General features: G+C 36.5%; 2 protein-coding genes across 2 annotated transcripts in view; both read left to right on the forward strand.

The window, feature by feature from the left end:
- mtd (TLD domain-containing protein mustard) overlaps positions 1–26,377 on the forward strand; it is a 1,050,893-nt gene that overhangs the window by 65,093 nt on the left and 959,423 nt on the right. The window contains exon 2 of the mRNA XM_081769482.1: positions 25,646–25,697. The gene's annotated coding sequence lies outside the window, so the exon portion shown is untranslated. The remainder of the gene's footprint in view (positions 1–25,645; positions 25,698–26,377) is intronic.
- LOC145692490 (zinc finger MYM-type protein 1-like) lies at positions 16,802–17,353 on the forward strand. The gene has a single exon (XM_081767799.1). It carries the CDS (start codon positions 16,802–16,804, stop codon positions 17,351–17,353), a length of 552 nt encoding a protein of 183 aa, XP_081623925.1.

Here is a 26,377-nt window from a genome sequence, read left to right on the forward strand (position 1 = left end):
TTTTTTTTTTCAATGGGTGATCACGCTTCACTACATATATCAGATAAATCACAACATTTCGTAATATTTTTTATATGTTTTAACAGATCCAATACTCCACTGGTTCTCAAACTGGGGAGGCTACCCCTGACAGTGAGACGCATGAAAGAAAATCAAGACGGCACAGATTACTGAAATACCATAAATTGCAAAATTATTTTTACACTCTAAAGGCGTCAGATTTTTTTCTTTCCAACCACGATTAGCTCATCTTTGTCTTGAACAAACTCTCAATTAAATATTGAAATTTTGTTTTACTGATTCTAATACGTACTGTATGGGGCAGAAACAAGGACATTACGCAAAAACGATTAAACAATTAGACTTTCGAAATGTGGGCATGGAGAAAAAAGGAGAGAATCAGCTGGGTTGAACGGAAAACGAATGCGAAGGTTTTAGAAATAGTAGCAGTAGGGGAGAAAAGAAGAATTTTAGATGTAATTAAGAGGAGGACATTGGCTGAGGAGGAACTGTATTATGAGGGACGTGCTAGAGGGAGGGAGAGAAGGAGATTGTAGTTGAAGAAAGATATTAAGACAGAAAATTGCTACGTTAAGACGAAGAGACTAGATGAGGACCACAGTCATCGAAGCTTCTCAGCTGCAGCAAGTGACCTGCAAATAATGGCAGAGTAGCTATTATTATGACGATGATGATATGTTTTGCAATATTGACCAAAAAAGAGAGAAAAAATTAAAATAATAATAATTAAACCTCTTCATATTTTAGAATACGAAATGAAATTAAATTTGTGAGTTTTACGTCCCACGATTATGCCGGCTAGGCTAAAGGAGACGGTGATGATGAAAAATGAATGAAAATGGTGGAAAGAAAAAAGTGGGAGGAAACGCGAGAACCCCGAGGAAACCCACGCACACGGTGTTTGTCCACCACAAAGTTCACTTGGCGGGGGCTGGGATCGAACGCGGGACCCCAAACACCAGAGCTGAACGCTCTACCACTGAGCCACCGCGGCCCCAATATTTTAGAATAATTTGAGTGAAAACTGAAAACGACTCAACTGTCTATGTCTTGTGTAAACTCAATTTATATAAATAGTTTTGACCTATTATACATTAGAAATACGTAATAACGGCATCAAACTTCAAGTTATTTGAAATAAGTACGAAATCACTCTCAGTTGTGAATATAGATTATTTATTGTTGTATAATGTTATATCGTTGAATCCTAGATATGCCTTATACCTAAGGGACCTATAAGTTATATTGATAAACAATTATTCAACGTATAAGCATCCACCTATGAAATTAAACTTGCGGTCACATGCGCTAACTTTTTGTCAATGTCATGAAAATGTTATTTCAATATTAATTTTATAAGTACACATTAAAAATTTCCAACGGATGCTTGAACCTCAGAGCCAAGGCCATACCCATGTAGTCGGCACCTATGATATACGGAATTGCCGATGTTCAATACTACATTTCTTTAGTTTTAGAAGAAGAACACCATTAATAGAATATGTCTTGAAATGAAATATCTACTTTAACGTCCCACGATTATTATACTGAGGCTAAGGGAAACAGTGATGATAAGAAATGGTGGAATGAAGAAAGTACGAGGAAACGGAAAAACCCACGCACAAGGTGTTTGTTCACCAAAGAAGCTCACATAGCACAAGCTGCGATCGAACCAGGGCCCCATGTACCAGAGGTGAACGCTCTGCCACTGAGCTACCGCGTCCATAACATGCTTTAGTTTATTTTTGCTTATCCACATCTTATGGACACAACTATTCTTCGTATGTCCAAAATCCAATCATGGGCCGTCGTGAAATATCAAATGATGACCAAAGTAAATCATACACTGAAGTTATTATAGCTTGTAACAATTCATAGAATTATGCTGTCGGTCGTCTCGTGAACAACCGATTCAGAAAACGACATACTGTAGCTATATGTTACAGGAGCAGATCGACTCACATGGATTGCATAAACTACTGGGAACACATTCACTCCGGCGGTATTTTTACTGGAACCAATAAGTTCACGTGAAAGATGTAATGATTTTTCCCCTTCCTTTTTACATTCTATAAAAAATCAAGTAGTACCATACTTGTGCAAGACTCTTGCGCAAGAGTCTTGGTCTTGGTCTTGGTCTTGCAGGTATGGTCTTGGTCTTGGTCTTGGTCTTGCACCCCTTGGTCTTGGTCTTGGTCTTGCATCGGGATTCCTGGTCTTGGTCTTGGTCTTGCATGCAAGACTCTTGCAAAAACTGCAAGACCAAGACTCTTGCGCTCATCACTACAAGCCATTAGCGAAAAATCTTTCTTTCAGCTTTGCAGCTTGTGAGATTTTTGCTCCGCATGTTTAAATCACTTAACTATTAACTACGCACCTGTTTTCCTAGCGCCTTGGAGACACCGTTATGGGGAAAACAGGATCGATTAGACATTAGGTCATCTTTCGTTATATATATATATATATATATATATATATATATATATATATATATATATATATATATATATATATATATAATTTTTTTTTATTCCAAACCATCTTAGCAAAACTGTATTTTTACCTTGGAGAACTGAAGTTCGAGCCCCGTGGAGTCAACTTCAATTCTCCAAACTCTCATTCATTTTTTTATTTCATTTGTGTAATAGGCAGATGAGTTGTCGCTCATCAGTACCATTCACTTTTCAAGTACAAGGTCAGGTATTCATTTTTCTGATGCATATTAGGCTCATCCGTGAGTGCCTTAATTATTCGTTCTCGTTCAGATTATATATGCAAATCAGAGATAAGGAATCGAATTCCGAAAACAACACGTTTCATATTCCTCGTCGCCCGAATACGTAAGATCTGCTTATTCGTAATATCACGCAGTAATTCTATTTGGCAGCCCGAGCAGAAGCTTTCCTTTCATTGTTAGTAATTTTCAATCGTTACAAAACTTGGCTTTCAATACAGGAACCCCAGCGTTACAAGAAATGGCTTCCCGAACAGGAACCCGAATGCGTAGTTAATCTTATTTGAAGGACCAACATGCGTAGTTAATTTTATTTCAGGACCGAAAAGCGTAGTAAGCGTTAAAAAAAAAAAGTAGGAAATCTAGTTTGGAGAAGCATACATAGTAAATTTCGAACAGCGAACGAAAACAGTAATCAAGTCTATTCCACAATAGTAAACTTAAGAATGGGAAGCGTGATATGAAATTAGGTAACTTTGTATTCAAAGAATCATTATTTCGAGATTACCCGTAGGGAACGATTAAGCGTTCTACTCCCCCTCGCAACCAATTTTATTTCATGTCAGCACATGCGTAAAAAAAAAAAAAAAAAAAAAAACAATAATAATAGTTGTTCTTACCTCATGTTTGTTGTGGTTTATGTGATTGGAAGAGAAAAGATACACCATCTTGTTTGTTAAAAAAAAGAGAAGAAAAGAAGGAAAGAAGAAAACAAAAAGGTAATGCACCAGGTAAGCGACTAATATAAGTGAACATGCAAATTCTTGGCATATTGATGCATAAATTTAGCTAAGTTTGTTTCTAATGAATGACATTAGTATTAATATAACTATATATTCATATATAGATATATGTTTAGAATAGGTTAGATTTAATACTTTTATTTACACATGCATTTTATTACTTACATATTATTGTGTTTTAGATATTTTATCTGTTAATTAATACACTATTTGTATATACACATAAATATCCATGTGAATATATATAAAAAAAAAATTTAAAAATAGAATGAACTAAGTTGTTGTGGAAAACGTGTGGTGCTAAAGTAGCTTGGCATGCTACATTGATGAAATAATAGTATTTTTGCGTATTAAGGTGAACTTAGAGTACAAAATTTAGAGTGATTGACAGCATAGGTCAGATAATTAGAATTAATTTTAGACAAATTTTAATAAGAATCATTCTGACAATCCAGTTATTTAAGTCTACTTGCAGATGCCACAGTTGAGGCCATCTACCTTAAGGCAACGACCAAGAAACAGGATGTCTGCAATGGAAGAAGCACAACGTTGTCGCACGTGTGGACGTGACCTATGGGAACAGGATTTGGATCCCACGGATGAGGCTCGAAATTGTCCTGAATGTGGTGACCAGAGGAATACAAGTCCAGTTACGGAAAATGATGTCACTCAAGGAAGTAGAGACAACATGCAACAGCATCACAGGCCGAACAGCACTAATGGCGATTTTCAGAAATCTCTTCTATCAGCGTTACAATCAGCGTTACATGAGTTCATGAGACAACAAAAAGAAGAAAACAGGAAAAACGAAGAATTTAGAGAAGAACAGAGGAAGAATACAGAAAAACAGAACAAGAAAAACGAAGAATTTAGAGAAGAACTAGATAGAAAACTTGACAAGTTCATGGAAAAACAAGACCATTTGGCAGAATACCTCTCGAGGAAACGACAGGAGCAAGCCAGGAGGCTGGACGAACACGAAAAGTCAAACACGGAAGTACTGGAGGAACTTCCATCAGAAGAAATTGTGCAGGATACACATCAGGAGGCCAAACAGACCCCCACACCTGTAGAGATAAGCACAAGTGTTTCCAACGCTGTAAACGCTCCAAAATTCAAGAGCAAACGTAAACTGCGTGGAAGAATGATCCCTGGTAGGACAAGAATACAACCAAGAGGAAACAAAAATACAAGAATGAAAGGTTTCCACGACAAACGTGCAGGATGGCAACGCAGCCATAACTATGTCAGGAGGAATAATCACCCGAAGGCACGGAGAAAATGGGCAGAAGACTCCAGAAATGCACAAGGAAAAGGAGTACTTGAGTTCGAGGACCAAGATTCATGGAGAACTTACAACGGCCAGAGAAGTCCATGTGACCAGCAACATATACACAGTCAGTCCAAAGCAGTAGAGACACAGGAGATAAGTGACGATAACTGGCAGAACGAAGCAAATCCGCCAAGAAGTTATTTTCATGGTGAAGGCACCAGAGAAGACCACAAGTCAGAAGCAGAATGTAAAAGTGGCCAACAGGATACATTGATTGCCGATAGAAAAGTGGTGAGCACTCAGGAAATGAGCAATGACAATTGGCATTACTCACAATGTACCAAGGAAAGCCTGGAAAATGACACGAATGGTATCGGCATTGTCACCATTCACCCGGCTATGACACTTGTATACTAAAAATTGACTCCAACGGTCCAGGTTCGAGTCGAGGTTACGTGACAGTTTGCTGGAAAACAGACTAAGATACACAATGGCATGAAAACTAATGGAAGCACAGAAATACAATGATTGTAGGCAAGAAGTAAAGAAAAATTGCAAGAAGATACTGCAAGAAAAGCATAAGACAAGAATAAAGTACTAGCGCGAAGAAAGAAAACTTAGCAGGAAACTGATGAAAGAAATATAAGAGAATTTTGTTTATGGCATAGCTCAGTTGAATGTACCTGCATCTCTTATCCAAGCGGCTAACCCTAGAAGATAAATATAAAGAATAAGAAGATGAACTATATGGATGCATAATGCCCAGAAATGAATTTGTTTACCAGCATTTGTTTTAACTTTATTTCAGATATCGGATGTGAGGCAATCAAAATTACAGAGGAAGATTGGAAAAAGATGTTCACCAATGTGCGCAACCCAGCATTGAAACCGGCCCAGGAGATGTAATTTTTGTTATGCATAAAGAAGTGCCTGTATACGGAGCAATCGGTAGAGATGGATTCCCGATTTGAGCTCTCTGAAGTGGAGTTTTGCGTTTAGAGCAGAGACTCAACGCACCCCTTCGCCTTGGTGATGATACCTGCGAAAACGCGCCGAGCCAAAGAATAGTGAGCTACGAGCTGCGAGCAGATGACAATTCCACCAAGATGTTTGCAAGTTCCCACAATTGGATGTTCGCGACATGGAACTTTGCCTCAATAATTTTACTCTCCTTATATTTTAAAGTGATGTTACGGAAGAAGAATCATGGCCGAAGAATAAAAGCAAAAGTGCGAGCAGTGGCCTTGCCCTTGCACATGGAGGAATTGAAGCTCCATGCCACCCTCTGTACCAATGCTCTCTTTCCCGATGATACAAGACGCTGAAGATTATTTAATATTGTTGTTTTGTTGTTTTGTTACCTAGGGCAGCCAGAACTTTGGAAGAAATAGAAGAAGTAGTATCCCGCGCAGAGAAATTAAAGAACTCCAAGAGACGATTAAGAACAAGGTCATATTATTTAAAACATGCCTCATAACCTTGTGTCCAGCAGCTTGAACTGACCACCAACTCAATACCTGAGACCTCTCATCTAGATTGAGATTATCTCTCTCAGCATGCACGAAATTTTAACATTAGGGTTCGGATTTTTGGTGAATATATAAATTTTCTTCTTCAACATAGATTAGGGTTAGGATTTTCATGTATTTGTACTTTTTGTCAGAATTTGAACTTTTATATTTATCAAATGTTACTTCTCCTTAGATGCAGCCGTGCTTCACTCTGTTGCAGCACTTGCTACATCTTGGGAGGGGGGTATTGTGACAATTACGCTCACACACTCAATTAATTGTTCATATATTCAAATTAAAAACATTTTTATATAGAAATTCAACTTATTTTAAAAGTCAAGGAAAATTTTATTTTGTTTCATTTAGCAGCCAAGCGAACCTCTTTCATTTGTCCCAGGTAAAGAAGTTTCTCTGCTTTTCAGAAAAAAAAAACAAGACGGTAACCGCACTAATAGACCACCCAGTTTTCTACCTCGCCAGTAAACGGTAATGGAATTTGCTATTGTTACTCCAGCCATACTGTCGCACTACCTAAGTACCTATATATATACTTAAGTGATTAATTTAATAAGAATGGCTAGCTAAAGACCCCTTAGCGGCCAGCTACTCAAACCACGCGTTATCCACAGCAACATAGTCATTACAAAATTACTTATGTAAATATTTAAAACATTAGCCACAGATATTATTTTTATCATCTTACGGTGACGCTACGTAATTTGTGATTTTGAACTGAGTCTGTGATTGATCTATATACGTGGACTTCCTGTATTCAGAGAGGAAAAGTAGTGCGATGGATGGCGGATATATATAAACTGTGCGAGTGAAATTTAAGTGCAAATGGATGTGATAAGTGACGCATCGTTGCATTTCAACAACATGGAGATGAAGGACGGAGACACGGGTTCGATCCCCGATACTTGGAACAGATGCCTTGCCACACGAAGACCCAGACGCTTCAGACTAACGTGGACCTCTTCTCCGGGAGTTGAATCCAGAGGACAGCGGGGTCTGAGAAGGGACATTAGGAAGCATTGTGACGGTCAGTTAAGTACAGTGCAGTTTTCTTCTGAAGTGTGGAAATATGAGCGGAAGGACTTATTAAGGTAGGACAAAGTATTCTGTTATTTTCGTTATTGAAGAAGGACTATGGCCAATATTTCCGTGATTCGTGATCTCCATACTCACCTTTTTCTAGAAACTTCGGGACATTGTTTATTCATACGGAACTGTCCGTAAACATTTAGAGCATTTTTTTTCTTTCTTTGTAAAAGAAGTAAACAAATAGCCTAATGCCTTGGTTGCATTTCTAAAATTAATTCACGGATATAGGAACTATTAATTTCATTCTTGAATAAGTACCATAAAATTTTTGATTATTTTACTAGTGAAATTTGTATACTTTGATTTGATCTTCAATCATGCATTTATTTGTAATCGTCATGTGTCAATATTTAGATACTTGAAGCCGTCATTATAATCATTTATATGCAATCCAGTATTTATTTATATCAAGTATGGATTATTTCTCTTTTGAACATAAATAGCGTTTAAGATGTGTGAATGTAATGTAATTTCTGTGTTGAGTAAACTATGATTTAGCGTCAAAGTCTAGTTGTTCAAATTTTAACATTTGTATAGGTTGTGTTAGGGAAATATGTGTCAGAACGGTAAACAGGCTTAATACCATTTTTATTGTAACTTGTCAATTTTTATTATACTCACTTTTAAAAGAACCAATCAATATAAAGCTTCCAAAGACGTGCTATGTTGAGTAAGTTTTAGACAAATAAGTGTAAACATTCTTATCCCGTAATATCGTTAGTCTCTCATAAATAAGGTAAACAAACTTAAGATACTCGAGTAAATCCCTTCGGAGGTACCTATCTGAGCAACGAACGCAGATAGGGTCCATAGCTATGGAGAAACGTTTATTCGCAAAAGAAGGAATCAGTGAGAAAATCAAAAAGTGTCGACAATGTAATTATTTTGATCAATTGGCCAAACTATAATAATAGTAGTACTATATATATATATTTCTGTGTAGTGCATTTGAATATGAAATATTTGTGTAGTTAGTGTTGTGTAACGATTTTTATTGTGAATTGTATTATTTTCCAACTGATATAGTATGTGTACAAAGCTATGTTTTGTTTATGCAAATCTTTTAAAATGGAGAATTCACTAGAGTTCATTAGAAACAGTGCACTAAATTTTCTCAAAAGCATACTATCGCTTCTAAACTATTTCTCCAGTAAGTCTTGCAAGCAACCTAAACCATTAATTCTTTCATTCCGCAATCCAATTCTTAAACTTATTTCCATTTCTTTTATTAATAAAAAGAGGTAGTAACTGTGGGCGAATTACTTAATAGTCGGTTATGTCTAGGAGGAAAACAATAAATCATTTTGTTAATTAATATTCAGTTTAATAGAAATTTTTGTTTGCATAACTACGTCATGGTAATTATAAAGAATCGAATATTGTCAGTTTAGTTGAGTAGAAATAGATTGTTGCTAAATTTTACAGTCAAGATTAAATAATTTGAATATTATGTTGTACAGTGAAGAATGTGTTAAGAGAAATCATATTATTTGGTCAAAACAGTCAAAAGTCTGATTCATTTTCAGTAAAGTCAATTAATTCATTTTTTCTGTAAATCCAAATTAATTTTCTTGTTGATTTTTGTAGATATAACCTTCTTGCTCGTTAAACTTATTAAAAGTCTATTTGACGTTAGAACCAAAGCATTTATGTGGTTATCATTTCAAAGATATGCCTATTTCTTTAACTGATATTAGCATACCTAGAAGTTATTTCAAATTACCCTGAACAGAAAAAGTTGAAGCACGGTTACATTGACCATCAGAAATTTTTTATCTAAATTAACTCATTTTTTAAACTTTAAATTAAACTTTCCTTGTTTGTTGCTTTTAAACTATTTTTGCTATCTCTACACACTTCGGTGACAAGGTGATAGTCAGTGTAGCCAACTGAACAAGCCATTAGCGAAAAATCTTTCTTTCAGCTTTGCAGCTTGTGAGATTTTTGCTCCGCATGTTTAAATCACTTAACTATTAACTACGCACCTGTTTTTCTAGCGCCTTGGAGACACCGTTATGGGGAAAACAGGATCGATTAGACATTAGGTCATCTTTCGTTATATATATATATATATATATATATATATATATATATATATATATATATATAATTTTTTTTTATTCCAAACCATCTTAGCAAAACTGTATTTTTACCTTGGAGAACTGAAGTTCGAGCCCCGTGGAGTCAACTTCAATTCTCCAAACTCTCATTCATTTTTTTATTTCATTTGTGTAATAGGCAGATGAGTTGTCGCTCATCAGTACCATTCACTTTTCAAGTACAAGGTCAGGTATTCATTTTTCTGATGCATATTAGGCTCATCCGTGAGTGCCTTAATTATTCGTTCTCGTTCAGATTATATATGCAAATCAGAGATAAGGAATCGAATTCCGAAAACAACACGTTTCATATTCCTCGTCGCCCGAATACGTAAGATCTGCTTATTCGTAATATCACGCAGTAATTCTATTTGGCAGCCCGAGCAGAAGCTTTCCTTTCATTGTTAGTAATTTTCAATCGTTACAAAACTTGGCTTTCAATACAGGAACCCCAGCGTTACCGTACGTCGGCACGCTGTCATTGGTTTGACTAAGGTCGCGCCTCCATTGCATCCGAATGCGAATGCGAATGCGAATTTCCCAGCACGTGTAAATAAATTGGAGTGCCTCGACTAGTTCCGACCTGCGAATTGCGAAAACCGACGAAAAATGCGAATGCGAACGATCCCAACATGCTGGAATTATTCGTCCGAATTCGCGCGAATGGAGAGTCGTCTGCAGAGAAATTGAGCGCTACCTGAGAGAAGAAAGGTTCTTTTGCGTGAAATTAGACGACGTTGCGAGGTGCGGAGATAAAAATAAAAATGGAAATTGATGTTGATATTTTAATAAATTGTGTTTTTGATAAAGTTCCATTGTGAATCCAAGGTCATCCAGATTACCACAAACGACACGTCGTGACCAAATTATGTGCAGATGTAAGTAAAGAAGTTTGAGTGGAAGGTATTTATAATTTTCTTTGTTTTCCCTTTAAAATATGAAGATTTAATTAATACACGAACCGCAACTTTTTATTCAACTTATATTTCCTCTTTGTTCCTCAAATAATGGTTTTACAAATACATGTAATTATTGACTAATATGTTTGAAATAGCAAAAACGTTTTTTTTTACTCATGGAGAAAATTTTCTTAGAAAGTTGGTTGATTTTGCAATCTCTAATTTTATTTAGTTAATTTATTTTAAAGTGAAAATAGCGGTTACCACAGAAGCATAATAATAACAGGAGCGACATTCCCTCTTTTTTTGCACAAAGGAAATTAATAGATATTATTACTATTATTATTATTATTATTATTATTATTATTATTATTATTATTATTATTATTATTATTATTATTATTATTATTATTATTATTATTGCTCTGAAAACTTTAAGATATGAATTTTCAAGCAACAATATTTCACATTAAGGGTTTGAAAGAGATATTGCAACTTGATTCGCATTCGCAAAACTTCGAATGTAGTAGAGGCACATGAATTCGCAGTTCGCATTCGCATTCGCGTTCGTAGTCGCATTCGGATGCAATGGAGGCGCGGCCTAAGTTTTCGTTGGTTTTCTTCACTCCCACCAGCTGAAGGCCGGGATGGTACCTTCTAGAAGGCCAGGGCCATTCCTTCCCAAATCTTAGACTCACCTACAAGATAGATGTGACTCTGGAGTTGGAGGTCTGAACCCTTCCTTGAGTAATTCCCTTGCGTAAATGCATAACGAAAAAAGATAGAAACAAATAGCAATCGAATACACCGACGTACCACCACTAAAGGAAGTCCATGTTCAACTCTGAGTGACCAAAGTGATGATCACCCTTATTTAGGATCAACACGGTTTATTAATGCCCGTTTGGCCTTTTCCCGTTTCGCCTTATGCCCTCAAAACAATATTTTGACAGACAACCGATAAGTGTGTTATCTTAAGGCGGAACGGGAATTCCCGTTGGGCCTTTTCCCGCTTCGTCTTATAACATACAAGGGAATTTTCACTCCGTATCTGTAACAAAGAGGATTTATTTTATTCTCAACTGCAACCTCTCTTCTATTTCATACAAATTAAACTCAAATATTTTATAAGAACATAAATTTTATTATCACCCAAAATAGCATATCAAGTTTCTATGTGAATATACTATGAAACAGCATAGCAGCTATATATGGAATACGTTCCTAATATGAAATACCAGACTATTTTGTCTACTACGTGCTAGCACCGAAAAGACTTTACTTAAACTTGTACACAGTGGCGCCCACAGTCTGCACATGAATGGTTTGCTGCCGAACGATAACATAATATTTTCTTTTGCTGCAGAATATTTCTTTTAAGAACTTGAGTTTTTCTGGTGTATATTTCCAGGCTGCTGAATGTACGCAAAGAGGTATGTATTATTTTCGAATTCGTGATATTTAGATTACATATATAGTGTATCATAAGGGCGTAAAGATTCAGTACACACAGAATCACGGAAGCGTGTGCAGGAAGAGAAATATCCAAAATGGCGATTTTCCTAATATGGAATACTAGTAGGTTCCTAATATGGAATATTTGTGGTCGCTCAACGCAGGGGAGGGAAATACCCAGTTGATTAAAATACCCAGTTTGTAAAAGACGGTCCCACGAAGTGTGTCCCATGAAAGGTGAAAAAAAAATATGTTTGTAGCCATTGTTTTGTAAAGTAAAATTGTAATCAAAATTTGGACGCCTTAAGACACGTTAATCCAGTATTTCGAATTTTCTCTTTTATATAAGGTATTTTTACTTTATTTGTCGCACATAGTTGCTTCCCCGAATATTTCGTTTTATTTTTATTACTGGTGATATCTAGTAAACATGCTTATTCCAAGGTAAAAGATATAGCTATTCCCAAAGTTAAAATAAGTAGCTATTACAGCCTATTACAGGAATTCACAAACATAGACCTAATAATGAATAAGTCCAATCAAGTTCGATAATTAGCTTTGTACTACATAAAATTTTGGTATTTCTGCTGTTTTATGTTTTAATTATCTTAAGAATGTTATGTAATTCTTGTTTATTTGTATTATAGACCTACCAAATATGATATATAGGCCACAATGCCTACAATGCGACATTTGGATAATTCGAGGATGGGCACGATCCCTGCTCAGACAGCCCATATTGAGTGAGGTTTTCCCTGCTTTTCCTCAGTCCCATCAGACTTATGCTGGGATGGTACTTTTTCTGAGACCAGAGTCGAGTCCTTTCCAATACGTAGACTTATCTTAAAGGCCGATGTGATCTCGGAGTTGGAGACTCGAACGCTTCCTTTGCTCCTTTCTTTGAACTAATAAAAATAAATTTATTCCTTAAATAAACAAATAAATTGCTCCAGTGCATTGCCCATGCTCGAATTATCCAAACGTCGCAAGTAGGCAGAAACGCATGTTTGTTCTACTATTCCATTTTAAGAACAGGTAGTGTTCCATATTAGGAGCAGGGTGTGCCTAACATGGGAAATTGAATTTCTTTCAATTTTGTAATATTGTAAAATATCGATAATGTAGAACATACTTCCATACTTGTATTTTGTTTTGCAAAGGTACCACAAGTATTATGATGTGTAATATTTTTATTCTGGAATACGTAATTCTGAGAAATAAAGAAAAAACAAAAAAAGTATTCCATATTCGGTGCCTTTACCCTATACTAAATTGCATCAATTTCACTTTTCTTAAGTCTAAAATAAGCAAGTATTAAAGTATTAACGACATATGTAGAATTAAATATATAAATAACAATAAGCACATAACGTATAATTTAAAATGCTATTCTACTTGATCAAATAACATTTCTTTTCTTATTATCATTTCCTATTTCTTATTTGAGGTAGCCATATAAAGGTAACCAAGAAAGTTCTGTCGCTTTTTCACAACATCTTCGAACATTGATATGTCACCTAGGGCATACCTATAAGTTCAAAAATAGTCCCCATCAGTATCGACGACCTTCTGCCAATATTCTGGAAGGCTATAGATTCCATCGCAGTAGAACTTGGAGGGCGCCGTAAAGCGAAGAAGGTAGCAAGTCCATTTTGCACCCTTACTAGGGATTTAAACTGGCGTCCTCTAAGGTGATTGTCCAAGGAATGGAACGGGTGATAATCGGACGATGCAATGTCCGGGGAGTATGGTGGATACAATAGTGTTTCCCATCCACGGCGTAGAATGGTGTCCCCGGTCATCCTACCACGTGAGATTTAGCGTTGTCCTGTAACAGAAGGACTCCTTTGTAATTCAGAAGTCCTGACTCCAGAGTTTTGAGTTTTTCTTGAACATGGCTCAACTCCTGACAGTACACAGTGGCATTGATGCTCTGACTATCTGGTAGCAGTGCTGCACGATGCACGATGCCGCGAGCAGTCCAGCAAACACGCAGGAGGACCTTCTTCTGGTGCAGTGCTGGTTTCGGCTGTTTTGGAATCGGTTCATGGGATGATAACCAATAATGACGGCGCCGTGGAAGTTCATACAGGACCCACTTCTCATCACATGTCAACACTCTGTCCAGAAATAACTCCTTCCTCAGACGAGACAGCAAAGAAGCATAGATGTCTGCTCGCGTTGCCTTCTAGCCCGGAGTCAAAGCATGTGGGACCCATCGACCCAACTTGTAGTGTTTCCCAAGTTGATGGGGGTGTTGCTGAATGGTTTCTATACTCACACTGAATTGTAATCCCAATTCGTCACATGTCTGCCCACTGTTCGTCTTAATTGCTGCCTGAAGATCTTAATTTTCTACATGTATTGGTCCTCCAGCACGTGGTGCGTCTTCGAGTGTTCCGTCACAATCCTTAAACGTGGTAAACCACCGCTGCACTGTCCGTGTAGCCACGACACCCTCACCAAAGGTCTGACATATTTCCTGCCCGCTGCACCGGCGTTTGACTCCAGTTTAAAATCGTGCAGCATACATGCCCTTATGATGCTCTGTGGAGGTCCCATGTTCACTCTGTCCTTATGCAAGTTCACGGTGTAAACTGAACAGCCACAACAAAATAGTATTTTGGATATACCCACACCAACAACTGCCCTTCACCTTATCTCCATTCGCATTCAACTCACGGTGTGAGAGCTTCACAAAAAGCGCAGAACTTTCTTTGTTACCTTTATACATGACGGCAAGAGTAACTGCTTCAGTGTGTAATATACAATATGTCTGCAAAAGACGCAGGTAGTCCATCGAAACAGTAATAGAAGTATTATACAGTATATTTATTTTTACATTTATTTCTGTGTATTTGTTCAGCTAATGTTTTATTAACACTTTCGATCCTGGGCAAACCTGACTGTGTTTATTCCAGTATCCTGGGGTTTTTAGGCCTTCTTAAGAAATGTAAAACACATTGCTAAATACTGATAGACGCAATAAAAACATTGCAAACAAATTTTTGGATTTTAGATTTTATTACGAATATATCATTTGGTGATGTAACAAAGGGTAGTTTGCTACTCTGCTGTTTGAAATATGTTTTTTAAACAATCGAAAAAATATAGTGGAAAAATAATACTAACATATATTAATAATGTTTATATTGTGGATATTTTTGTACTATTTTAACAATATATTTTCAAATATATGCTTTTTCATTAATAAGTGATGTACACGGGAATAGAGTAAAAGATGGAGACATTGTTTTTACAAATACATGTATTTTGAGCAGGAGTGAAAATGTTTACAACGTTCTTTACCTTTTTTGCAAGTAGTTAGCCTTGCATGGTAGAGTTTGAAATTCTCCGTAACACAAATAGCAACTACACAGTCTTTGCACAACCAAGAGGTTCCTTTCCGGTTTACCGGTAATCTTCTTGATCTTCTCACTCTATACTTTGCAGATTTTTTGTTGGATGTGCCTTCTTTACAGTAGGTGCATTTTTCTGGAGAATGTCGTCTGTGTAACCTAGAGCCGGAAGTTGTAATTTGCTCAAACGAAGCATCTCCTTTCTTTGCAAAAGCTTCAGCAAGATCAATGATAAAGTTCTTCAGGGTGCTATAACGACACTTATTCAAAATAAAGTTATACGATGATCCACCAATATATATATATATATACAGTGGCGGATTACCAAATAGGCCCACTAGGCACGTGCCTAGGGGCGGCAACTCTTGAGGGCGGCAAATCGTTTCTCCAGAATATAAAAATGTCTTACGTACGCAGTAACAATTTAGACCTTTGAAACAAATGTTTCAAATCAATGGTTTGTAACACTTTCGCTTCATACGGAAGAAACCTTGGTGTATTGTATATATCATATGTGTTATCGAGATGTTCCGTCTGCTCTGCTTCCTTCAGATTCGAAAGCCGCCCACCCAATCTTGCTGTTTTGTTTTTGTAAATAAACCGTTGATTTGTCACCACCCTTGTGAAACCAATGGCCAGGCGACAAAGAAGACTGATTGTTTGAAACTCGCATAGTCGCATTGCCTGTACAATGTCAGTCTTTTTTAAAAAATATATATAAAAGACAGAGCGAAAGAAAATACAGTCGGTCATTTTTTAAATTGCTGTTAAGTGAGTTAGTGCATCTTTCGCATGGGCCTAAAAAGTGGTTGTTTTTTTTAACCGTGTTATTAATCTACTCGGAGATACTTCTGTTATATGCAGACGAGTATTGGCGCTTTGCAATAAATAATTACGCAGATATCTAATTTGATGTAACTAGTTTTTGCCTTACCGTATTTTCTGGTGCATTCAGTTGGTTGTTAGTGCGTTTGCGATTTGGTGTTTTTTTTCAGCGTCAAGGAGAAGCAACCTTACAGAAAATGCTTTTTACAATGGATACACTTTTTAGGCGAACTGAACAAGTGATTTCCGAAAGCAGCTCAGTAACTGATGTGGAAGCGGTTACATCGGGTGAACTCTGTGAAACGAAAAATGTTGACAATATTATGGGTTTAGTGTATGAAGAAAGTACACTTAAAGTAGTGTCTCCTCAGTTCGTAGGAATTAGTGATTGTGACAGTGAGAGTGCAAATTTCGTTAGTGACGATCGTGCCGAGTGGTGTCTGAAATAGTCTACAATTGACATTCTTCTAAGACATGGAATTAATCAGAATACTGAAAACGATATTTCTAAATTGCAGAGATTCATATTAGGCCAGACAAGATTCTTAAATAAGAGTGATTTGTTTGTTTGTTTGTTTTGTTTTCGTAAACTTGTAAATTGCGAATCGATTTTGCGGAATTATGTGGTATATTCGTGTTGCACTGGCGCCGTATACTGTGCATCATGTAGGTTGTTCAAAGGCAAAACAAAGATAGAAACTCAGGGCATTTCAGACTGGAAAAACATTTCAAATATTCTAGCATCACACGAAAATTCTGGACATAAAAACTGCGAACAATGCAGAAATGCAGAAACCTGTTGGGACCTTGGAGAACCATCTTCAATCACATATTCAGAAGTCACAGTGTAAGAAGAGTTTTTCCTGTCGTAAAGAAGTTGACAAGTCGCGGGATTCCTTTACGTAGTCACGAAGAAAAAATCAATTCTCTGCACAACGGGCAATACATGATGTCTTTAGAGCTTATTTCCGAGTTTGATCCATTTCTAGCAGAAGACATTGAATGGTATGGAAGTCCGGGGAAAGGTTATAAAAGCTACTTGTCTTCAACAATTTTTGATGAAGTTATTGAACTACTTGCTGATAGAGTGAGAAAAGAAATTATTAAAGACATAAAACAAAGTAAATATTTCTCCGTAATAATTGATTCAACTCCAGATATTTCGCATACTGATCAGTTATCTTTTGTGTTAAGATACGTGAATAAAGAGGGTAAACTTGTTAAACGGTTTCTTTCGTTTCTGTCAAATCCAAGTCACAAGTCTGAAAATCTAGCCGAAGCTGTAATAGATATTTTGACCAGACATTCTATTGACCTTACTAATTGCTGAGGTCAGTCGTACGACAATGCCAGCAATATGTCAGGGGCATATACAGGTTTACAGGCTCGAATTAAAGCAATCAATTCTAAAGCGTATTATGTGCCCTGCGCAGCTCATTCTTTGAATGTGGTCGGAAGTAGTGCAGCAAGCAGTTGTAGGGAAGCATGTGCTTTTTTCAATATGCTTCAAAATATTTACATTTTTTAGTTCAACAAAAGGCTGGAACTTACTTGCTTCTTTCATATATATCCAGGAACGAAAACACTAAAAATCTTTATCACAGACATGTTGCTCAGCACGACAGGAGGATGAAAACTGGGATAGTGTAATTCAGACCCTTACTCATGTAAGCGATGATCCTTTTGAGAAAACTCTAGTTTGAAATTAGGCCTTATCCCTCTTGAAACAACTAAATAGGGTGGAAACAGTTTTCATGATCACTTTGGAATGATATACTGAAGAGACTCCAGATTGTCACCGTGAAATTACAAAGTGTCAACATAGATTTAACAATAGTACATGTTCAATCACTTGTAAACTTTATAACTTCTCTTCGTGACATGTTCGACTCTTATGAACAAAAATCCATGGAAAAAAAATTATATGGATTACGAGCGTAGTTATAAAAGGTTTAGAAAACGTAACATTCAAGCCTACGAAGTAAGAGACAATGAGGTTGTTCTAGCAGGAAGACAAACATTTAAAGTTGAGATGTTTCTTCCTATTTTTGATAAATTGCACGTTGAATTAATTAGAAGAAAGGAAAACTATAAAATAATGTCTGACCACTTCATGTTTTTAAGTAAGTTTCTGCAAAGTTCTTGTGTCATTTCGGAGCCCGCAGCCAACCTTCAGGCTGTATATAAAACTGATCTCGAATCAACGTTATCAAATGAATGTGTACATTTTGCGGGACATTTGAAAACGAGAGAAATCTGTGACGCACCAGCAGAAATGCTAGCATTTATATGGAAAGAAATGTTGCAATCTGTGTTTCCAAATATGGAGATTGCATTAAGAATAATTTGCGTACTACTGTACTACTGTAACAAACTGTTCAGCTGAACGTTCGTTTTCGGCTCTAAAAAGACTGAAGACTTATCTCCGTTCAACGATGTAAGTTACCTATTCCTCATATCGAAGCACACATCTTGACTGATGGATACATCAACTTTGAAGAACTTATATACGAGTTTGTAGCGATCAAAGTGAGGCAGAAGCACCTTCATTTATGACTCGTGAATTTAATTTTTCAATACATTACATAATTTTAGGTATAGCACATACATAAAATGAATTGTTTGTACTAGGACTATTAATTTTTTTATTGATTTTTATACTTCGCTTCTTATTTCACTAATTTTATATTAGCCTTAAAATACTTCAAATACTATTTTTCTTTTGAGAAGGGCGCACATTAAGTTTGTGCCTAGGGCGCCGACGAAGCTTAATCCGCCACTGTATATATATATATATATATATATATATATATATATATATATATATATATATATATATATATATATATATATATATATATATATATATATATAACGTCGTTACTCAAAGGTCCTCAGTTTTTAGTTTTATAAGAGCAAGGCTACGAAAACCACCATAAAACATGTTACACATTGAATTTTAAATGTTACCTTTTATTATGGCACATCACAAATAAAATAACTTCACTCTTTAAAATGGACATGTAGTTTTATATAAGATGGATCCGGAATTATGTCTTATTTATTCTTCGTTGATATGACAACGAATCTCTATTATAACAAAACAGCAACGTATATATCAACTACTAAGAAATTACATCTACATATCCTTTTTTCATATACTTCTTCCTTTTCTTGAATAGCTTGTGCATAATTTAATATATATATTCTGCCCACAAATACAAATAAAGGTTGAAATACAAGTATTGTTATAATGCACTTCCTTTCGCTTTCAATACATGTGTACCTATACAATATGAAAGAGTTAGTAACACATATTGCGGAAATGTGAATTACTCTTCGCTAGATGTCGGGTGAATAGCAATTCTTCAAGGACTGAGTCTTAGTAAGTACTTAACACGACCGACAACCGACCGCAAACCATAATAAGTTACATGGGGTCTATTATGTAAAAAAAAAAAAAAAAAAAAAAAAAAAAAAAGTTAAACTCGGACTCCGGCGTTTTGGAATAAACATACAACCCGAGCCTGACTCGGTCTTAGGATCGAAAGTGTTAAAAGTCTTTGTTAAACTATTGGCCAACATAGTCATAACTAGGGCCCGGGACTTTATGTCCTATAAAACTGTAAAATATGTATGTAAATATGTCATAAAAACTTGAAAAAACTGTCAAGAAAATTAAAAAATGTCAAAAAATGTCATCTCCCCAAAACAGAAAAAAAAAATAATATATGAGTACTTAATTTACAAACTCATTTTTAGGGAACATTTTGTGGTTTCATTCTTTTAGTATTTTTTAAAATGTTTCATTTTAACTTAGTTGACAGCTACAAAAGGAACATTTTTCAGTTGTGTTTCCAAACAGATCTTTTAAGGAAAGTTCTATCGTATTTTTAATGTTTTATTTTACTTAGCTTATGGTTACAAAAGGAACATTTTTCAATAAAACAATTATAGAAGGTTTTCCTTGTTAATTTGAACAGCCTGTAACGAATCTCTAGAACTTGTGATCTCAGTTTCTTTTAATTGAACACACACACAAATGAAGATAATGTATAGGCCTATATTTCAATGTCATACTATGCTATACACTTGAAAATGAAAAATAAAGATCAGATAAATCAATAGGCAAAAGTAATTTTAAGCATTGCATTGTGACACGAAGACCTTCTTCAGGTTCACTTCTGTGAAACTTCGCTACTACAAGCAGCTACTTATAGTGTGAGATGTACGTTCCACATAGCACGAAGTCAAAGGAGCAAACCTCAAACACTTAGAACAGCGACAATGTTGGTGAAGGTGCCATATCCACGATTATTATTCAGGATGGCAGTGAACTTGTCATTCACCAAATCTGCTCTTGGTCACTTTCATGTTAACAACTTTATTCTAACATCTTCTACGGTTTTAAGACAGTCTTGCAGACTGAGACCATTTGTCTCCAATCGCTCAATGGATGACACCAGAAACCCAAAATTTGCAGAAACGTACACAATACAATCTTTTAATTTAATATCATTAAGCAATTCCTGGACAACACTGATATATGCTGCATCTTTAGTTTGAAATCCAGCTACTATTTCGACAAGAATAGGCAGATTGGTGCAGTAATATTGAATTGCTTTAAGCCATGTTCCCCACCGTGTCATCACCGGCTGTGGTGGCAAAGCAATATCCGGGGCAGCCTCCTTTAGGGCCTGGCGTCGTGATGGACACTTCAAGAAAATTTTCTTCATATTTGACACAAAGCAATCTACGTTGGGGTATCTTGCTCTAATTTCTTCACATATGTGGACTCCGTGTGTCAGACAGGTAACGTGGATCATTTTGGGATATAGAACTTTCAAGGCTTTTCCCGCTTTCACCATATATCTAGCTGCGTCTGTTAAAAGTACGAGAACCTGTCACGAGGAACGCTTTCTGGAAAAACCACCTGCATTGCGTTTTCAATACGGCCAGCGATTGTAGAATGGTTAACCATCCCCAACTGCTGAATAAGCACAAGGAAAATTTCTCCAGCCTGTTCCGGCTCTAAAATACCAAGCACAACATTGGCTATATAACGTCCGCAACAGTCTGTAGTTTCATCCACTGATAACCAGAAATTCTTATTTTTCACTTTCTGCCGGATGTTATACATAGTTTCACTATAGGCATTTTCCACATAGGCCTTCCTAAGTGTGGATTCGTGAGGGTTTTCCTTGGCGCAGTACATCTCCAAAAACTCACGAAGGTTAGGATTTTCCAACTTCCACAGAGGGATATCAGATGCGATAAATGCTTTACACAGGTCCTTTGAGAAAGAGGACATTCGACTGCTCTGGGACGATGTCACATGTTGAAGTAGCGTTTGTGATTTCGCTTTCTTCCTACACACATTTCTTTTATGCTTCGTCATATCTAAATGTTGCAATACAGAAGATCTCTTCGAATATCCCACTGGATTCACAAAATTTATAACGCAAGGCGATATTATTTATCCAATACTAAATTTTAACCTGGTAGAAAACCAAATGCGTTTTGCATACTCTGATGCAAGTTCAATCGACCACAGTTAGAACGCAAAGTTCATTACTTTGGCAGAAAGCTTATAAGGAAAAGTTTAAAAAATTATCAATTTTGTGCAAGTATATTGCAAAACATATATAAAAATATGTCTTATCATTAGAAAAGTAAAAAAAAGACGTTTCCAAATTGGAAAATGTGGAAAATATGTCAAAATATGTCCTATCAACTTTGCTTATTTCAGCTGTTTTTCGCCTGATACGTGAAGATCTCACCCCATTATCCGATTTCCATGTAAAATAAGTATATGTTATAACAAACCTCCCGAGCCTTAGTCATAACATAACCATACCTCTCACTCGCTTTGAATTACGGTTTAATTAATCTTTTTGTAAACAGTGACGCAAATAATACATTACTCTGAATACTTACTTTGGTTATACGATGTTTTATTCGTTCAAACGTGAATATTACTAGCCTTACAAATGTTTTACAAAATGACAGTAAATTTCCCTACCATAATCTGAAAATTCCCTTCTCTGTTGTAAGGCGAAACGGGAAAACGCCAAACGGGAATTCCCGTTTCGCCTTACAATCAAATGAACATACACTATCTTAGCATCATCGCCTGAAGTAATGAAAACAGGCATAAGGCGAAATGAGAAAAGGCCAAACGGGAAGACACCGGAATTACTACTTTCTTTCCAGACAAAGGGTACCACAATTACCAGGATATATCATGCATCACTGCTGCGTGCGTTGCGCGGTTCTGTAAAATCCCAGAGCGTGGCATTCTGACAAAAGGTGTCCGTCTCTTAGAAAACAACTCACCCGTTCACTGCTCGAGTCTTGGCCAGACAGATGCACGACCCTGGGTATGAAATTCGTCATAGTTCGCGTTTTCTCTTGACCGTACACCATCTTCATTCTACATATTCCCAAACTAAGGAAAAAATGTATGTGGCGTACATAAAATCGTATGTTACATGTGTAAATCCTGTAGTTTTTGGACTTAACGTATAGCAAATGTACCACTGAAAACGCATGTTTTGTAATATTTTCTGTATAAGTGTTCCATCTATACGTACTTTTCGTATGAAACAATATAGGCGGTCAGGATCTCACATGCAAATGGGCGTATATAACATATAGCTGACAAAGGTAACATACATTTATGTATGTAATATAAAGAAGACTGTTAGATATCAGATATCCTGTAACAGCATAATGTAACATCTAAGGGCAGTGCCTATGTAGCATAGGGATAACGTATACACTGTAGTAAGCAAGAGGATTCCGTATATTTGTACAATATACTGCTGTCCAGAGAACGGATTTTTCTCTGTGCAACCATGCAGCCATTTTCCAGTGGCAAGTACTTTTGCGATGTTGTCACGCTGCTTTCTGAGTTGCAGTAATGAATTTTGGACCACTACACCTTACTTCACGTTCGAACCTATAACACAGCAACGGTGAAGAGTTGCGAGCTGTACATTACCACACGCCCTACATAGGTATGCAGGATAACACATATAAAATTTCATCGCTCTATGATGTGTGAAAATGGGTCAGAGTAAAACTTTCTGGCGCATCTCTCGTCAGCCGCCAAATTTCAAAGAATGCACATATGTGCATGGAATATATATATATATATATATATATATATATATATATATATATATATATATATATATATATATATATGCGCGCGCGCGTCTGTGTGTGTGTGTGTGAGTGTTGTGTTGTGTTGGCTGTATGATTTTGAAGATGTTGAATTCATTAACCATTGATTTGCGACATTCAACCACTTCCAAAGGAGAACCTAATGATCTTATAGAAAAGTTTTAGGTTGTTTCTCGGTTAGAACAAACTTAAAATCTGGGTTTATCTGTAGATATATTATGCAGTTAGAAAATTTAAAGAACACATATTTTCCTCAAGTATTTGGCAGATTTTTCATTGAAAAGAGGTATCTGAAAACCTTTTCTATTATTGCTTTTCTAGAATTTTATAGATATCGCACAATAGAATGCAGAAACTATGAAGTGTTTATTAACTTTGTGTTACTTAAGCAATGTTGTGTTTTTTGTGAGTGATTAGCTGAAATGCCCGTTCTTCGCACGGAGAGAATAGATATTTGGATATTATTTGAACCCTTAGGATGTCCATTTCAATAAAGGCGTAATGTCAAAAATCCATAATGTCACACCTTCACACGACCATCCCTCATTCCGTCTCCATCTCACTTTAAGTGGATGAGAGCTGAATTGGATTTTAAACAGTATCTGGAATGTCACTATTCATCACATGACCCCAAAAACTATGTATTAGACACTAACATTAGTTGTTTTCGATTATTTTTAGATGTTAAATATTTTCTGCCCTTATCTTTCACATCATGCTGATTGAGGATGAATTTTTACTTAAACGATACATTTTTGAGTTTTTGTTGGACACGGCTTAATTGTTGACAGTACACAGTTGCATTGATACTGTGACCAGCTGGTAGCAGTTTCCAATGCACGATGGCGAGAACAGTCCACCAAACACACAGCAGAACCTTCTTCTGGTGCAGTGCTGGTTTCGGCTGTTTTGGAACCGGTTGATGGGATGATAACTAATTATGACGGCGCCGTGGAGCTTCTTACAGGACCCACTTCTCATCATATGTCAACATCCTGTCCAGAAATGGCTCCTTCCTCAGACGAGACAGCAAAGAAACACAGATGTCTTCTCACGTTACCTTCTGGCCCGGAGTCAAAATCATGTGGGACCCATAGACTCAACTTGTAGTGCTTCCCAAGTTGATGGAGGTGCTGCTGAATGATTGCGCTATTCACACTGACTTGTAGTCCCAGTTCGTCACATGTCTGGCCACTGTTCGTCTCAATCGCTGCCTGAAGATCTTAATTTTCTACATGTGTTAGTCTTCCGGCACGTGGTGCGTCTTCGAGTGTTTCGTCACCGTCCTTAAACTTATTAAACCACCGCTGCACTGTCCGTATAGTCACGACACCCTCACCAAAGGCCTGGCATATTTTCCGGCCCGCTGCAGCGGCGTTTGACGCCAGTTTGAACTCATACAGCATACACGCCCTTATGATGCTCTGTGGAGGTCCCATGTTCATTCTATCCTTACGCAAGTTCACTCTGTAACTGAACTGCCACAACCAGGTAGTATGTTGGATATACCACCAACACCAAGAACTGACATTCGCCTTATCTCCATGCGCATTCAACTCACTGAAATTCATCAGTCTGCAATAAATCTTCATTACATCAATAACAATGTTGCATGTTCTTATTGAACTTAGGAAGCAATTACCACACACCAAGTACATTTTGTAGTTCATATAAACACAGCAACCAATGAAGGTGAACATCTCCCAGAGTAATTCGCATACTGAACACGCACATTAGGTACAATATTTTTATGTTAATTTATATCTGCATTTATAACTCATGTACTAGCTGTATATTGCATAGGCGTCTCTGGCGGGGAGGACGAGGGGGTCGCGTCCCCCCCAATATTTTGAAGTACAAAATATTCAATATTTCATTCTAATTTAATTTATTTACTAACGACAGAATAACAAATAAGTAAATAATATGTAATAATTATATTTATTTGGAATATATTATTCAGGCTGTGGAACGATTATATCAGAGTTCTTGATATACCTTAGGAGATCCGTGAAGCTAAGCAGAAAGGTAACAAATGGAATCGAAGATAAATAGGTTGGGCTAGGTAGCACCATTTTAATCACTTTCTTCGATGTCCCCCCCAAATTTTACATGCCAGAGACGCCAGTGGTATATTGCATACAGTTATCGTACGAGCTGCGTGTTATCTAAATTTGTGTAATCTCTCTGAAACGAACACCTGTCGTGTACGGACAATGATCATGTCTCATCTGTGTCCTGCTATTTAGAGGTTTCACTGTATATGATTGTAATAAAATGTTGATAGTTTAAAATATAATTTGAAGTTGTTTCTAAATGAGAGATCAAGGTTATTAAAATAGTTTACTTTCGTTCTTGTATCTATTCCTTCTTCTTAGTGCTATAACATTTACCTCCTAAAGTAGCATTATATTGATTTTTCTTTCTTTTCCAGCAACGGAGAAATTGCAGGGATAAATAGGTCTCCGTGCTCAATTGCGAACAAGGTAAGTTTATTAATAATCCCTTGATGTAAGTTCTATTTGTTGTGTACCTTGTAGGCAGCTTGAAAATAGCTATTAAGCAGCTACAAAGGATTTGCTATATATCAAAAACTGACGGCTGGATCGATTGTGCACTTTCTGTGTGAGGCATTGATTTTGTATTTTTATCTTGCGTGCAGATTGACATCGGTAGTGTTTGGTAATAGTGTAGAGAGAGTAAAAACCATATGAACAACATGGGTTTGTTTTAAGTTTCTGTGAAGCTGCTATAGAGAGTTATTTACGTGTATGCCATGTTCAGGGGCAGAAAACACATCAAGCATTCAATAAATCTATTAAGCTCATATATATTGCAGGATGGATATATCACAGGCAAGAAAACTAAAAGCAGTGTAAAGCATAATTACATGATTTACGTTTTCGGCATTTTCCTTCAATGTCGTAAATGGATTATGTATCCCGCTTCCTGACAAAATTATTAACAATTTTCGTGTTCGGCTTTGATTTCAACAAAAATTAGAGAGAAATGGGACTATACACACGGATATATATTAAAATACAATAAAAAGAAGGAGTCATCGGATTGACCCCACATTTCCATAGTATGTGGAGAATGGAAGGATGGAAGTTAAATGACTAGCAGTTCAGCTCCGTGGCTCATTACATACACTGCTGACGCCCTC

The sequence above is a fragment of the Thermobia domestica genome, chromosome 8 (genome assembly GCF_964235325.1).
Source record: "Thermobia domestica chromosome 8, izTheDome1.hap1.1, whole genome shotgun sequence".
Taxonomy (NCBI): domain Eukaryota; kingdom Metazoa; phylum Arthropoda; class Insecta; order Zygentoma; family Lepismatidae; genus Thermobia; species Thermobia domestica.